This window comes from Girardinichthys multiradiatus, chromosome 22, assembly GCF_021462225.1.
Source record: "Girardinichthys multiradiatus isolate DD_20200921_A chromosome 22, DD_fGirMul_XY1, whole genome shotgun sequence".
Taxonomy (NCBI): Eukaryota; Metazoa; Chordata; class Actinopteri; order Cyprinodontiformes; family Goodeidae; genus Girardinichthys; species Girardinichthys multiradiatus.
The window spans coordinates 23,847,827-23,864,318 of NC_061814.1; the positions used below are offsets into that span (position 1 = coordinate 23,847,827).

The 16,492-nt window shown below is 39.2% G+C and overlaps 1 protein-coding gene across 3 annotated transcripts; it reads right to left on the bottom strand.

Moving 5' to 3' along the window:
• Positions 1-21: 21 nt before the first annotated feature.
• dnajb12a (DnaJ heat shock protein family (Hsp40) member B12a) lies at positions 22-12,991 on the bottom strand. Of its 3 annotated transcripts, none has more exons than XM_047350672.1 (9): positions 12,799-12,990; positions 12,276-12,450; positions 5,872-6,017; positions 5,622-5,792; positions 4,829-4,908; positions 4,635-4,744; positions 4,380-4,552; positions 3,077-3,219; positions 22-518 (listed from the first exon to the last, which is right to left on the bottom strand). In XM_047350672.1, the coding sequence occupies exons 1-8, from the start codon at positions 12,929-12,931 to the stop codon at positions 3,098-3,100; spliced, it is 1,110 nt and encodes a 369-aa protein (XP_047206628.1). In that variant the 5' UTR covers positions 12,932-12,990; the 3' UTR covers positions 22-518; positions 3,077-3,097. The 3 variants fall into 3 exon arrangements, with proteins under 3 accessions (XP_047206628.1, XP_047206627.1, XP_047206629.1); XM_047350671.1 differs by having other exon boundaries at positions 22-633; XM_047350673.1 differs by lacking the exon at positions 22-518 and adding an exon at positions 2,499-2,985 and having other exon boundaries at positions 12,799-12,991.
• Between the last annotated feature and the right edge of the window lie 3,501 nt (positions 12,992-16,492).

Sequence of the window (16,492 nt, forward strand, 5' to 3'; positions counted from 1 at the left end):
TGATTAAAAACAAAACAGTCATTCATCAGACAACTTTTATTCAAATAATTGTATAGAATTTTAGCTTGTTAATTTAATAAATAGGTTTTACTTTAATCTGTGCAACAATTTTTACTAGTTATGATCCAACAGGCTACAAGCAAATTCACAAAACGGTTTTGTAAATGACTACCATCCCCTGCACTGTTAAGTAAAATGAGTATTTACATTGGTAAGAACTATAAAAATTACACACTTTTTTTCCTCATGAGTGGCTCAGACTGTCTTGTCTATGAGAAAGGCCTTCAGGTTTCTCCAGGAAGAAAAATAAAAAGATCAGGACAGAGGAAGCTAATCTCAGCAGCCTTCTTTATCGTTTGAGTAGATAACAGAGGCTCACTTTCCACCATGACGCCCATCGGACTCTCACCACTGGTTGAGACCGGAGAGGAAGAAAATGTCAGCAGGCAGCTCAAAGCTTCTTGCGGCTCTACAGGAAGTGGATCGAGCTGCAGGAAAGGTCCCCTGACGAGGCCCCTCTGCACACAGAGTGTTATGCTTGTTTAGATTCTCTTGGGTTGCTGCAGAAATTTGCTCCAATTAAGAGTGGCCCCAGACTGATTTCTCCTCCTTAGATTCAAGTACCGACGAACTCTAAAGATAAGGACACCAGGAGTTAAATTGTTACCTTTCAAATGCTGATGTGCCGTTTTGTGACAACTAGAGCAATGCTCTCTATAAGCACAACAGCTACAAAAATACATAAATACCAGGCACCTTTTTCCTTCCACTAAGTTTTCTATTAATGTGCTTGGATACAACGTTGAATGATCGGTTTCTTTAGCAGAACCTCTGAAGGCTTGCCCTCTTTGTGGAGGGTGTCAAAGAATATCTAACAGGACAGCGGTCAAGTCAGCAGTCCTCCCCATGATTACACCGGCCATATACAGGTCCTTCTCAAAAAATTAGCATATTGTGATAAAGTTCATTATTTTCTATAATGTAATGATGAAAATTCAATATTCATATATTTTAGATTCATTGCACATTGACTGAAATATTTCAGGTCTTTTATTGTCTTAATACGGATGATTTTGGCATACAGCTCATGAAAACCCAAAATTCCTATCTCACAAAATTAGCATATTTCATCCGACCAATAAAAGAAAAGTGTTTTTAATACAAAAAACGTCAACCTTCAAATAATCATGTACAGTTATGCACTCAATACTTGGTCGGGAATCCTTTTGCAGAAATGACTGCTTCAATGCGGCGTGGCATGGAGGCAATCAGCCTGTGGCACTGCTGAGGTCTTATGGAGGCCCAGGATGCTTCAATAGCGGCCTTTAGCTCATCCAGAGTGTTGGGTCTTGAGTCTCTCAACGTTCTCTTCACAATATCCCACAGATTCTCTACGGGGTTCAGGTCAGGAGAGTTGGCAGGCCAATTGAGCACAGTGATACCATGGTCAGTAAACCATTTACCAGTGGTTTTGGCACTGTGAGCAGGTGCCAGGTCGTGCTGAAAAATGAAATCTTCATCTCCATAAAGCTTTTCAGCAGATGGAAGCATGAAGTGGTCCAAAATCTCCTGATAGATAGCTGCATTGACCCTGCCCTTGATAAAACACAGTGGACCAACACCAGCAGCTGACACGGCACCCCAGACCATCACTGACTGTGGGTACTTGACACTGGACTTCTGGCATTTTGGCATTTCCTTCTCCCCAGTCTTCCTCCAGACTCTGGCACCTTGATTTCCGAATGACATGCAGAATTTGCTTTCATCCAAAAAAAGTACTTTGGACGACTGAGCAACAGTCCAGTGCTGCTTCTCTGTAGCCCAGGTCTGGGGAATGCGGCACCTGTAGTCCATTTCCTGCACACGCCTGTGCACGGTGGCTCTGGATGTTTCTACTCCAGACTCAGTCCACTGCTTCCGCAGGTCCCCCAAGGTCTGGAATCGGCCCTTCTCCACAATCTTCCTCAGGGTCCGGTCACCTCTTCTCGTTGTGCAGCGTTTTCTGCCACACTTTTTCCTTCCCACAGACTTCCCACTGAGGTGCCTTGATACAGCACTCTGGGAACAGCCTATTCGTTCAGAAATTTATTTCTGTGTCTTACCCTCTTGCTTGAGGGTGTCAATAGTGGCCTTCTGGACAGCAGTCAGGTCGGCAGTCTTACCCATGATTGGGGTTTTGAGTGATGAACCAGGCTGGGAGTTTTAAAGGCCTCAGGAATCTTTTGCAGATGTTTAGAGTTAACTCGTTGATTCTGATGATTAGGTTCATAGCTCGTTTAGAGACCCTTTTAATGATATGCTAATTTTGTGAGATAGGAATTTTGGGTTTTCATGAGCTGTATGCCAAAATCATCCGTATTAAGACAATAAAAGACCTGAAATATTTCAGTTAGTGTGCAATAAATCTAAAATATATGAATGTTAAATTTTCATCATGACATTATGGAAAATAATGAACCATATCACAATATGCTAATTTTTTGAGAAGGACCTGTACATTTGTGTGTAAAAACTGCTTGTTTTATTTGTCTTAAGAAAAATTCTAATTTTCTGATAAGCCAAATGTTTGGTTTTAGTTTCTTATAAGCCATAATAATCAAACAGAACAGAAATGAATGCTTGATATACCTAAATGTGTGTGTAAATCTAAATAGCATCCAGGTTTCACTTTTTGAATTGTATTGCTAAGGTAAATTAACTTTTCAATGCAGCTGTAGATGGTTTAACAAGTTAACTTCTTCAATTCTTACCCTTCAAATAGCTGGACTTTAACGTTATATTGCTCAATAAACACGTTATCCACAATAAAGTAAGTCGCCTGATTTTTAAAACAACAAACATCCCCCTCTCCCATCAACTCTTTCGCAAAGACTTGACCCTTGCTCAAGTTAGGCAATCCATCAGAGTGACGTATCAGGAGACGTCTGTCCTCTGAAAAACGTAGCTGACTCTTCAATATCTGCATCAGCATTATGACAGGGTGCACTAAGGAAAGTCAAATCAAGAAATGACTTCTAAGCAACACAAAGATGGGTTAAAAAAAGCCACAATTTCACCAACATTCACCTGAACGTACCCATGTGTTTGCAAGCGTTTCCTAGCCATCCAGTATGACCTGAATCTCAGATAGTCTGGAACAGCTAGGGGTCCCCATTCTTTGAGCCCTTTGGTACAACTCAGAGTCCCCAAAGTAACGAGCACGATACAACAAGCCTTCCTCTGAAAGGACAGAAACAGGGTGTCAAAAGTACAATCCTCTGTCAGCAGTCCAATAAACTTAGCAATCATTTTATCAGGTGTTCTGATCTTACATGGAGTATTTCTGTGTGGAAATAATTACAGTCCAACCATATGCCCATATTGGTCATCAGTAGATCCTAAACTTCTGAAACATATGGGTCTTAGACTTTATGTCACGCACCAGTTTATTGCATTTCAGCTGCAAGAGAACCAGTAGGATTTGCTAATGGCTGGGTGCAAAGTGGAAAAAGGCTTTTTCATTGGTTTTTTAAAATCTTTTTTTTGGCATTTGAACAAACTCAAAACAGCTGAGTTTCAAAACCTTTACACAGATATGAGTTAGATTATCCTACATTTACTATGTCTTCCTTAAAGAGCAGCATGTGATCATTGGTACCTTTTCTCTGTCAAAATTATAGTTGTGATTGGAATGTCGAAGGTAAAATAAATATGATCATTTACAGATAAATGTAAAAACAAACAATTCATTTTTTTTAAATATTCCAGATAATAAAACGAGGGAAGATTGAAATCATTTTCCTTACAAAATATTCTGTCTTTCATACTTATTACAACCTGGAAAATAATAAATAGTTTGTGACCTTAAGCTCAAGAGCCATTGGGTTGTGAAGTAGACCACCACCAAGTCCACCTCTGAATAGCTTAAAGAAAAAGCTCTTGGAGTGGCCTAGTCAAAGTTTCGATTTAGGGCTGATTAGGATACTGAAGTGTCACTTTAAATAGACCATTACGGCTTGAAAATCCTGCAAAGTGGCTCAATTATACCAACTTGTGAAGAAGCGTGAACCAAAATACCTTTACATGGGTTAGGTTCCCACATAGACTCAGTGCCAGTTATCAGAAAAGCTTTCTCTAGGTGGAATACCACTTTTTAGGGTTAGGGGGTTATTACGTTTTCCACATAGTTTCAGGTTGGTTTGGGTAGATTTTATCACTTAATAATAAATATCTGAAAACTGTATTTTGTATTTACTCGAGTCATTTTTGGCTGATACTAAAATCTACTAGATAATCTTTGAGTATGATTAAAAAAATAAAAAAGCAAAAACAGAAGACCTCTTTAATTAAGAAAATGGGGAATGCAAAAGTAATCCATCTTAATAAGCCTTTAGACTTACTCTGCTGCTTCTCCTTCCAGCAGTTGTTTCTTAGGTTAGAGATATAGTCTTCTTCTACACTTCTTTCAACAGTTTTCAGGTTATTGCCTGTAAATTCTTCATTGAAACGATCCCCCACATAGAAAGGCACCTTTAGGTGTGACGTATGCCTTTTGTGAACATGTCCGGCTGATCTGACAAACAGAAGAACAGGAAAGGTCAGACGGATGCTGAAACACTTTTGCACGAGTTACACTCCCACAATCCCCCACTTACGGACGATAGCTAAGGCTGTAAGGAGGCTGCGTGACCATCAACTGGCTGAGAGCAGAAACAATGATGAGAATTAAGATGGGCATCAGCTGGACCAGCAGAGCAAACCCTCCCTGTTCGGAGAGAAAAAGAAACATTTCAGACGACACAGATCAGTTCCTTTTAAAACCAGGCATTAAGAAACAAATCCAGCTTACATCTCTCTGCTGTTCCCGTCTTTCTTGTCTATTCTGGTGTGCAAAATGCATTCTTCCATTCCTGTAAACATGGACGTTACCTGAGAATATATATAAGCAAACAAATATAGTTAAACATTATGATCACCTGACTGATTATCAAATACTCATTTCAAGAAATCTACAGGATGAGTGTAATTTTTTTGTAAGGTTTCCCTGCAACATTTTCATTTGTTAACCCAGTCATACTTTTGGGACACTCGTTTTAGTTGAAAACTGCATGTTCTGCATATTACTGTACATTTATTCTACAAAACAGCAGAATTGTAGGCCTATGCATTACGCTCTAAATATGTAACAAAAGATTTATCATGTAGCCAAGTTGTACTCGGTCTCTGCGTCGGTATTATCCTGGGTTCCTACAGAATATGAAAATGTATCACTTAAAAAATAATTCAAAGGATAAAGAGCACATCCAACAAATCTAACTCTACTCCATAATACAGAGAATGTTTGATTGTAAAGGCCAACAGTAATATGAACAGAGTCTGACTTTGGGCTGAAGATGCCTCGTGGTTTATTCACTCACAAGAGGTCAGCACATATTATCCAGAGACTTGAAAAGGGGCCTTCACACCAGTGATCATGTGTGACTTGATAGAACATCCCTGCTCTATATGCAAACCAGGAAACAGGAGGACCACATAACCAGCAGCTGAAGAGGGTCAGTTGTAATGATCCACGACCCAGCGTTGAATTTTGAAGCAGCACTGAACATTACTTGCATTTTTTATGTATTTTAGCCTCCACTCACTTGATGGGAAGCCTCCACCAAAGAACATGTTAAAAAGGTCCTCAGGAGAGATATCTGCCTCAAAATCGTGGTGGTGCCTGTGTCTGTTTGGCTGTGTTTGCTCCTCTCCATACTGGTCATATTGTCTTCGTTTTTCGGTGTTACTTAGAACAGCATAGGCATTACCAATGGCTGAAAGAGACACACAGAGGTGTTGTTACTGCGAGTTCCCAAGAAACATCACAGGAAAGGCTTGAAGCCATACGCTTACCTTTAAATGCCTCTGTGGCTCCAGGCGCGTGATTTTTATCTGGGTGAAATTTCAGGGCCAGCTTCCTGTAAGCCTTTTTAAGGTCCTCCTCAGATGCTGACTTTTCCACTCCCAGAATTTGGTAATAATCTTTACAGCTCTTAATCCTGAATTAGAATTAAAAAAAAAATAAAAAAAAACCACAAACATATATGGGTATGGATTTTTTTTTAAAGTTACCCTTAAAAAATCCATACTGGGATGTTGCAAAGAAGGATTTAGCTGACAGTAAAACCTGTCATTCAGGATAAGCAACCTTGTTTTCTTGGCCTGGTTGCTGAATAGATAATCTCTTTGAATTCGAACAGAGAAGAGCTTCTTGATTATGGGAATAAAATGAGAATGATGCTCACAATCAATTCATGTGTTTTAGTTGAGTGTTCACAGAATCCATGTCTCTTATTTTACTTTGCTGTGAGTGTTAATTTCTGTCATCTGCCCATTTTATATCGACATTACGACCCCTAGACCCCTAAATTACTGGAAAAGATAGGACACAGTCATCATCACCTTTTATAGTTCTAACTCATTTTATATTAAAAAATACATATTTCATAAAATAAGCTGTTTATCCAATTATTATACATAATTTTTTGTTGTTGTCTTGCAGCACAAATGGGTTTTATTTTTGTTATTTTTCTAAAGTAGGCAGATGGGAAGTGGTGTGGAGAGAGGGGGAAGACATGCAGCACAGGTACCCGGGGTCAGGACCAATACAGGACCCAGGATGCATATACCGTATTTTCCGCACTATAAGGCGCACTTAAAAACCTTTATTTTTTCAAAACATTACAGTGCGCCTTGTAATCCTTATATATGGATAAATTGGTTGATCCATACTGGTTGTACACGGCGCTCTGTCAAAATGTTTCAGTACGACTGGTAAACTACAAAGCCGCACCGCTTGCAGCATTACGGCTACCGTAGTCAGGGGCGTCGCCGAAGTAATAGCGGTAAACACCTGTACTGTGCTTACTCCTAGTCCAACACCACTTGTGTGTGTATAACGTTTGAATGTACTGTTGCAGGAATTGCCTGAACTATATGTGATTAGAAGCTCAGTGTGTGGGGTGTATGTTTCGTGTGTGTATGGAAGATGTTGACATTACTCCTCCGGACAGAGGTGGCGCTGTGTGCTGCCGTAGCTGAGAATCAAGAGTGAAGGAGTGACGTCGGTATTATTGTGTGTGTAGGGTGGGTAGAGACGGCGACCGGAGCAGCGGTGTATGAGTCTGTAAGCCCTGTGTTTTTACGTGCTGCAAAGTCATTAAAAGGAACCCCGAATCTCGTCAACAACTCAGTGTTTTGATGCTGTTTCTTCATGCTCAACTCAGCAACGTATGAGTGAGGGAGTTAACCCCGAGGAAACTAGTAACTTCGGCCCTGGAGAAAGCGTTTCCCCTGTGTCATCAGACTACGGTCAGGGGACAGAAACAGGAAAGGTTAACAGTACTAACGTTTGATTTAGTGCATCAAACTGTTTCTTTTACGTGTTTACTGAATCAGGGAAAAGTTCCCTTTCACGTTTTAACTAACGTTTGATTTCAACTTCAACTTCATAGGCTCCAATGCATTCCTAACGTGCGGTTGGCTCTATTCAATAGATTTCTATGTAGAGGAGACCTTACCATGAGAGTGAATGGAGTTATCAGAACGCTGGTTTGTAGTGTATTAATAAAGTTTGACTGACTGACTTATCTGACTGTTTTGTTGACATTCTCTTTAGCACAGCTCCATCTAGTGGATGCATAACGCAACCCCGGTCAAACGTTTGACTGCAGTAGCTTCTATTCTATGCGCCTTATAATCCGGTGCGCCTTATAGTGCGGAAAATACGGTACAAAAAGTGTCCTGGGGCCAACAAATCCAAATTTAATTTCCCATAGGGATTAACAAAGTATTTCTGAATTAAAGTGGCTAAACAACTTTCTGGGTATGCAGTGAGGTTCTCCAGAGCTCTGCTAATAAGCCAATTATTAGATTCAGGTGTGCTGAGGCAGAAACCCATCTGCATATTGCAAGACTCCAGCCCTCGAGGACTGGAGTTTGACCCCTGTGGTCCAAATGGTGGGACATTATGTAAAACACGACCAAATCTGAAAGACTACGACGTCACTAACTCGCCTGTGCTGACATCTAAAATGTTCTTGTTTTAGGTCAGTTAGGACTGCTCAAAATTATTTATTTTTGCTAAATCCCAGAATAATGCTAACGTTTACATACATTTACTTTGTATTTGGTAGATAGAGCTTTAAAACTGTAAACATTGTTGTACCTAACTCTACAAGCCTGTCCCAATAGTTTGCTAGAATTTTGGCCCATTTCTCTTAACAGGACCGGTGTAACTGAGTCAGGTTTGTAGGCTGCCTTCTTTATACACACTTTTTTTTGGCTCTGCTCACAATTTTTTTTATGCCGCTGTGATCAGGGCTTTTTGATGGTCACTCCAAAAATACAGACTTTATTGTCTTTAAGCCACTTTGTAACTAATTTGGTGATAAAGTTTGAGTTGTTGTCCATTTTGGATTAAAGCTTTACTTTCTTGGATGTCTTGGAATGGCTTTGAAATATTTCTACATAATGTTCTGTCCTCATGACATAATCTATTCTTTGAAGTTCACCAGTCCCCCCTGCAGCAAACCTCATATATCACAGTTCAGATGATGTTCCAAAGCTTGCAGCAATGGTCTTGACCAAACACTTACATTTTAGCTTTATTAGACCACAGGACATGTCTCCAAAATTATGTTTTTTGTCCCTGAGAGCATTTGCACATTGTAATCTGTCTTTTTATGTTGCTTTTGAGGTAATGGCTTCTTCCTCGCTGGCTGGCCTTTAAGCTTGCATCGATATAGGATTTTTTTTTTACTGTGGATAATGAAACTCTATTAGTAGCTTCAGTCTGCATCAGATAAACACGGCACCTTCAAACATCTGGAAATCGTAAAGAAGTATAAACCAGACTTGTGGAGGTCCACGTTTCTTTGATATCTTGGCTGATTTCTTTTGATTATCCCATTATGTCACAAGAGTGTTGGGACCCACATCCATGGATTTCAACATGAAAACTCCGGTACAAACTTTTCTGGAACTTTCAAAATAAATTGAATTTAACCGACTTCCAGCACAACTTCAGAAGGGGAAAGGGGGGGTAGCAGCGGACATCCCATGATGCCACTGCCCGTATAAAACCCACACCTTTCCAATGGTCCTTTCTCTTCCACTGCTCATCTGCGGGACCAGGAGGCACAGCGCGCTAATTTCTCTTTGCTGGCAAACGGACATAACTCTTCAACTGGATCCGAGAGTGTCATACGATCATCGATCATATGCACTAATATAAGTACAAATGAATCACTGTCTGTGTATCCGGTAGATTCATTCATGAATGGGAATTAAGGTACAAGCCTGGCTTGACTTTTCTCTCTGAGGCCTACAGAATCAAGCTGTGTTATAGAGAGTTCCCGGCAGAGGCGCTGTTTCTACAACTCCGAGTGGAGCAGCTTCCCGAAGGAAGACAACGGACGCATCACCGTGGTCACCAGTAACTTGCCGTTTGGTCAGCGGACAGAGTGAGCCGCGCCATCAAACAGCTACGGAGGTTAGCTGAAGCTAACCCCTTTGTTCACAGAGTTTCTTCAAACGTCGTCGTCCGGACAACTCCTCTTCAGCACGTTTTAAACGAGGTTAGGGTTTGGGCAGAGAGATTTAGGGTGAAATGATCTGAACGTTTTCATTTTCTGAAGTTTGGTTTTGTTTGTGAACCTCTGCTATCTTAGTGCTAGCAGGCTATCTGCAGCACGTGGTCAGTTTTGTGTTCAGTTTGTGTGTTTTTAAAGTTAAGACAAACTTTACTTGAAGGGTGATTTTAAACAGGAGATTGATCATAATGCGCTGTCCGCGCTTATGCATTTTAACCCTTTTATTGATGGTATTTTAAAGGTGTGTGTTTGATTCTGGTGCTAAAGAATATTTACCCAGAAAGGTTGTTAGCTTTTAATCTAGTAAATAATCGTTCCCTAAACATTATTTTACTAAACTTGATAACTAAATAAACACCATTAAGCCCCATTTCTCCAGAAAGATTTGGCTCTTTTCCAAAATATTTCCTTGAATATTTTACCATTTCCTTAATAATATTTCTTTAAATATTATTTTAATAAATAAAGGCAGCTAATGAGACACCGTTGAGAATTGGTCATCCAGAAGGTTGGTTTTATTCAGCAGATCATTCTTTAAAACATTATTTTATTAAAATAATATTTTATCTGATCTTGCATTGTGAATGGTTGTCTAAAGGTTGCTGATTATTGCCTAAGTTGGTTCCAAGACTAACTTAAGTTCATTTCCAGATTCTTCAAGATAATCCTTGGTTCTCAGACATAAACATTGCATGGTAATGTTGCATCACTTTTTCAGTAATGGTTTCAACCATCTTTAATCAACTTGTTTATATTGTACATAACCCATTAGTCTTCGTTATTCTTTAATTCTGCTTGGTAGTTAGTTGGATTGTTTTAGCATAGTAAAGAGTTTGTTGATTGAAATATGTTTGACTATGAGTTGACTTATTTTTGTTAATAAATTCTTGTATTTTAAGAAATTGTGTGAATTCATTCCATATATGTGCAGAGTTTATGCTGTTCAATAATGTCAGAGCTCGTCTCACACCTTTCTATTTTGTCCTAATACCATCGCCTTACTGGGCTGGTATTCACAGGACAACCCTTAACAGACCAAAATATTATTTGATAAAATATTAATATTAAGTAATATTTTCAGATTCATAGTCACAACAAGAGGAAGCAGTGTGTTTAACATGTGCCTTTAATTAACGTAAATGCTATGAGTGGCGGAGCGGTCAGGGCGTAGTGGTAGACTGCACGACCCAGATATGGAAGCCTCAGTCTTCAACCTGGTTCGAGCCCCAAACCTGGAGGCCTTTACTGCATGTGTTCAGTCTCTCTAACCCACTGCCTGTCTGCCTACTTAAAAAAAACAAGTAAAAGGTCACTAGCGCCATATCAAAACCATAACATAATCTGGGCTTTCCCAATTTATTTGAAGGTGTAGTAGTCTTAGTGTATGTGAACATCTGGCTTTGAAGAAAGTAATAAATTAAAAATTATCTTGTTCTTCTTCATTTAAAATCAGAATCAACTTTATTTGCCAAGTTTGTGCACACAAACAAAGAATTTGACTTCCGTTCCACTTTGGTTTCAAATACATTTTAAATACAAATAAATAAGCAAAAATAAAAGCTTTTTTGTAAACATCAATGCTTTTACCAAAGAAAATGTTTCATGGTTCATGTAGATTTAATGATAAAAAATATTATCAAACTACCTGCTTGATATACAGCTCAGGTAACAGGAGGGATGCTACGATCATCAAATTTGCTGCTGCTTTTTGGGCTCCAATCCCTTAATTGGTGATTTTGTACAGGCTACACCATCGTCTCAAAACTGTTTTTTTACTTCCTATTACTGGTTTGCAATTTTGAGAATTCCTGTTTATGACATAAAGCTGGAGCTTATTGAGGAAAGTTTAGTCCGACGAAACCGTGTTCGATTTACATTAAGGCGAATAGATTTTTCTTTTAAACCAATACATGTTTCTCCTAATGTTATAAATTACTTATATATTGAATTAAAAAAATAAGCTGATTTGATACGTAAGCAAATGATTAATTGGCCAATGTAAGGTAAAAATTAAATCAAATTTGTATTTTGTTTTTTTCTTAATTTCAATATTTAACTATAATGTTAAATTTGAAAACAAAATGCCACCTGAATGTCTTTTTGAAGGCAGATTATTCTATTTCCCTGTTTTAATGGTAAAAAAAAAAACCCACTCTATTCTACATTAACAAACCTTCCATCTGAATGGAAGGACTATTACAAGTGAACATTTAGGTTGACCACTCAGTATGCAGAAAGATCATTCATTAAAGACTAGCTAACGTTCCATGCCAATATCTAAAAACATTTGTGAAATTAAGCAATGTTTTGTGGTTTTGGTTTACGTCCTTTCACAGGTTTTAAAGGAAACTGGGGGACATAAATTAGCTTGTAAACTTTTAATACGTGGCAACTTTACCATTTTTCAACACACACGATCGAGGATTTGTTTAAAAGTTATTCTAATGCTCGTTCAGACACAATGGTTTGACTTCATTTACAATTCTTTAGAAAATGTTGATAATATACCTAGATCTAATGTTCAAACAAAACCCCCTACATTACTGACATAATCATAAACACACTACCTTTGACAACATGTGTTAACACATGACCAGACCACTTGTGGTTAAGATAATAACTCATATCAGAATTCAAGAGGAAAGCTAATAAATGTGCTCTCACTTTTTGACAGCCTCCAGCTGCTCTGCTGTGTAAGATTTGTCCGAGTCTGTGTGGCCCTGGGAAACATTAGCTCCGTCTCTCTCGCCGCGGTGTCTCACCCCGGATCCATCTCCGTTTACAGCACTGCCGTTCTCATCTGGAGGCTTTCCATTCTGCGCTAATGACTCCAAAAGGTCTGTAAAAGGGCACAGTATTATAAAATGCTGCCGTTTGAAGTTGCTTCGTGATCAGTTAATCCGCTACTTTAGACGGCTAACATTTAGGATCGTAACAGCTACAAAGAACTTCAGCACCAACAGTCAGTAGGTACACCACAATTTAAGGTTCCAAACAGCTAAATATGCTAAAGAAATATTGAGTAGTATGTAAAAAAAACAAACAAACAAAAAAAACAAACTACAAGTACCAGTTACGGCCTGTAGCTAATAATAACGGATATGCTAGCGTTAGCTAGGTCGGTCTCAGAGCTCTGGCCCTCCACCTTAGATAGCATCGCTAGCAAACAGGCGTAAATTCGACTTACTTTTGGCCTTATCTGTCGGAAATAAACGCTGGGCCTTCTCCAAGAACTTTCTGGCTTTCTCCAGCTGATTATTACTGATTGCATTTAGTGCTATTTTAATGCAACGTTCCGCTTCGTCCTTGTTTGAGTCCATCGCGACACAGCGGAACTGTTTACTTGTCCCTGGACGCAAAGTGATGACGTCGATTCTCCTTCTTCTTAAAGTTTTACGGCGGTTGGCGACCAACTTAATGGGGCATTACCGCCACCCAGTGTTCCAGAGTATGGGTCAGCCACTACCTAAACCCTCCAATAGATCCCTGTACCTTTTAAAAAGGATACCAATACCTGAAATTGTACTATACTTCCCAAACCCAGAATACTTTTCAAAGTGAACTCTTTTACTCCTAGTTCCTTTAATCTTTCCCTCAAAATCTCCCTATTAACACTAACCTCTACACCTTAAAACCACATGTTCAACTGTCTCTTCTTCCTGGCAACCCTCACATCTCCCTGTCCCATGTTTCCCTATTATGTATAGTGTAGTATTTAGTGAACAATGTCCTATCCTCATTTTTGTAATAACAGATTATTTTATCCTATACCCCCCTGCACTCTGGACTCTGCCATTCTGCTGTGAATGTTATACAGATGTCTTCCCTTCTTTCCATTATCCCACTCTCTTTGCCACTCCTGATTTACGCGTTTCCAAATTATGCTCTTTACCTCAGATTTACTCAATTTAACCCTCATTTCCACTGTACTTTTTTAGAGCTTCTTTTGCCAGTTTGTCCACTTTTTCATTCCCATTGATCCCCACATGTGCTGGCACCCACTGAAACTGAACTAACCCACCCCCCACTCCACCCCCACTGATGAATTCTGAGAATAACAAGTATATCATAGAGAATATTCTGTCTACTGTTTGAATGGAATTATCTTATACTTGAAAGGACAGAAGTTGGGTCCGAGCATATTAAGACCTTGTTTAACTGCAAGCTCTACACATCGTAATGCCACCAAGATTGCCACCATCTCCACAGTATAATCCCCCAACCCATCTGGAGTGCGTCTATTAATCCCAATTCTCCTTGCTGAAACTGACACCCCAAAACCTGTCACTCCTGTCTCTGGATTCTTGGTTCCATCTGTGAAAATGTGAACATAATCAGAATATTTGCTTTCCACATAATGGTTAAAGATGATAACAAGATCTTCTTTTCTTTCCCCATCTCTCTTTTTGTCAAAGAGGTACCAATCAACCAAAGGGCATATCATTAACCAGGGGTGTACATCTGGATACGCCACCGTAGGACAAATCCATAGACCATCTATTTCACATTCCTTAGCCAATCGGTTCCCCACCTTCCCAAAGTGATCCATCTGACACTTTCCATACTTCCAGCAGTTTTCAAGCACTTGTTTAGTGGGGTGAGATTTGCCATGCTGAGATGAACCCAAATAGTTTGCCATGATCTGTTCTCTCCTCAATTTTAATGGCATTTCTCCAATCTCCACCTGAAAAGCATTCACTGGGAAAGTTTTAAAAGCACCACAACACACTCTCAACACCTGTCCTTGGATCACATCTAATTTTTTTAAGCGAGCAGAAGCTGCTGTTCCATATGCTATACACCCATAATCTAATACTGACTTAATCATAACTTGGTATATTCTTTTTAGGGCTAGGCAACTTGCTCCCGACTCCCTTCCTACCAAACACCTCATGACATTTATTATTTTTTAGCATTTTCCCTCAATCCTGTCAATATGATCTCTCCATCTCAAGCGTGCGTCAAATATCACACCCAAATACTTGATCCAACATTCTCCACTTCCTCTCCATATAACTGTAGTTTGAAGTTTTTATTCAATTTCCTCCTTGCAAAGAAGACTGCTTTAGTTTTTTCAACTGAAAACCTAAACCCCCAGTCATTCCCCCATTCAACTACATCATTTTTAGCTTCTTGGACCTTATTTAATATATGTTCAATGTTTCTCCCTCTCTTCCACAGTACACCATCATCTGCAAAAAGAGACCAACCAATATGCCCTGAAACAGCAGAAAATATTTATCATGATCAATGATAATGAAGAGCAAAGGACTTCCCTGTGGAGTACCATTATCAACTGTGTATTTGCTAGACAAAGCTGAATTGATTCAAACCTGAATCTGTCTGCCAAAACAAAAGTCTTTGACCCAATTAAAAACCCTGGCACCAACAATCAACCTGTGCAATTTAATTAAAAGGCGTTCCCTCCACATCATATCATATGCCTTTTCAATATCAAAGAACACTGCAATTACAGTTTCCTTGTGTACCTGGGCTTTCCCGATTTCATTCTCTAGTCTAATAATGGAATCTGTAGTATTACGTGCCTTCCTGAACCCATTCTGGAAACTGGCTAACACTCCTCTTCTTTCAAGAGACGGTTTAAACCAAGTTTCCGTAACACAAATAACATCAGGCAAAATTGAAAATTCTTTAATGAAATGCTTAAACTCTTGGCCATTGGCCAGTAAACTCCTTGAATTCCACTGAAGAATAAGCACCATAATGAGAAAAATCATAATGAATCCTGACTAGACTAATTAGTGAGATTCTCCCTCACCTCTTCCCATGTCAGTCCTGTTACACCAAGATGTTTAATTGCTGCCTTTACAATAAGCTGTATTTTCAAATTTTTTTATTTGATTTCTGCAGTACTATTTATTACCCCAGCAATAAATGTCACTAATGAAACTTTGTCAAAGAGAATATCATTCCTTCCTTGATGTTGAGGTATTGGCATATTTAATGTACCCTGCCTATTCATCACATTGTCCTCTCTTGTCACTCTTACTGCCTCTGCATAAAAGATTTTCCTCTCAACCCTCATTTTTTGCACCTGCCTTTCCTTTTCCATAATCTCACAACCGGCAAATGCCACACTATGAACCCCTCCACAGCTACAACACTTAGGTTGTACTCCTGACCCACACTCTCCATAATTATGGACCCCACCACATCTGGCACATCTCCTCTTATGAGTACAGTTTTTTGCTATATGACCAAAGCGCTGGCAGTTGTAACATCTCAGTGGCTTAGGTACATAAGCTCTGACTGGTGTTGTGGAATTTTCTTATCAAAGTGGGTAGAAGTTGACTCACAAGAGAAAATCCAGACTTTGTCTTTATAAGTTTTATTCAAAGGCATTCAGTATTTGAATGACTCTGTCACTGAGGTTAGTCAGTGAAACAGAGCCCTGATCAACATTTACACACAGTATTTATACCAGAACATGACAGTGTTATCTCAACACTTCAAAGAGTCTGTGTTTTATGACCCCAGACCCTTCTCGGGTTCAGAGGTGACGAAGTTATCTAGGAACCCATCTGTCCTTCCCAACACATCATCCTAACTTTGGGTTTTAACCATTAAACTTCTGATAATGGCTTTTACAGCTTCCTTCACTAACACAGATGCTCATAGGAGTAAGGTAAACCAAAGGTCATACACTGTGGAATGCTTACTGCAAGAATTTCCATCACACTCCTTTCTTCTGATTACAAGATAATCACAACTAAAGGAAAATTCTTCAAAACCATCACCCCTCTCAGCTAACAGATAATCCAAAGCCATTCTAGTTTGCAAACTCATCGTTCTAAGAGCCTGCTGTTCTGTAGTCAGAACAGTGAAACCTTCCTCAGATAAAGCAGTAAGATTAAAAGTTA

What these genes read in the sequence shown, in the direction of transcription:
- dnajb12a (XM_047350672.1), bottom strand. Translation starts at nt 12,931, where the DNA reads ATGGACTCAAACAAGGACGAAGCGGAACGTTGCATTAAAATAGCACTA. An exon ending in TCCGACAGATAAGGCCAAAA is followed by an intron (nt 12,451 to 12,798) that starts GTAAGTCGAATT and finishes GCCCTTTTACAG; the next exon opens with ACCTTTTGGAGTCATTAGCG. An exon ending in TACAGCCTTAGCTATCGTCC is followed by an intron (nt 4,553 to 4,634) that starts GTAAGTGGGGGA and finishes TCTGTTTGTCAG; the next exon opens with ATCAGCCGGACATGTTCACA.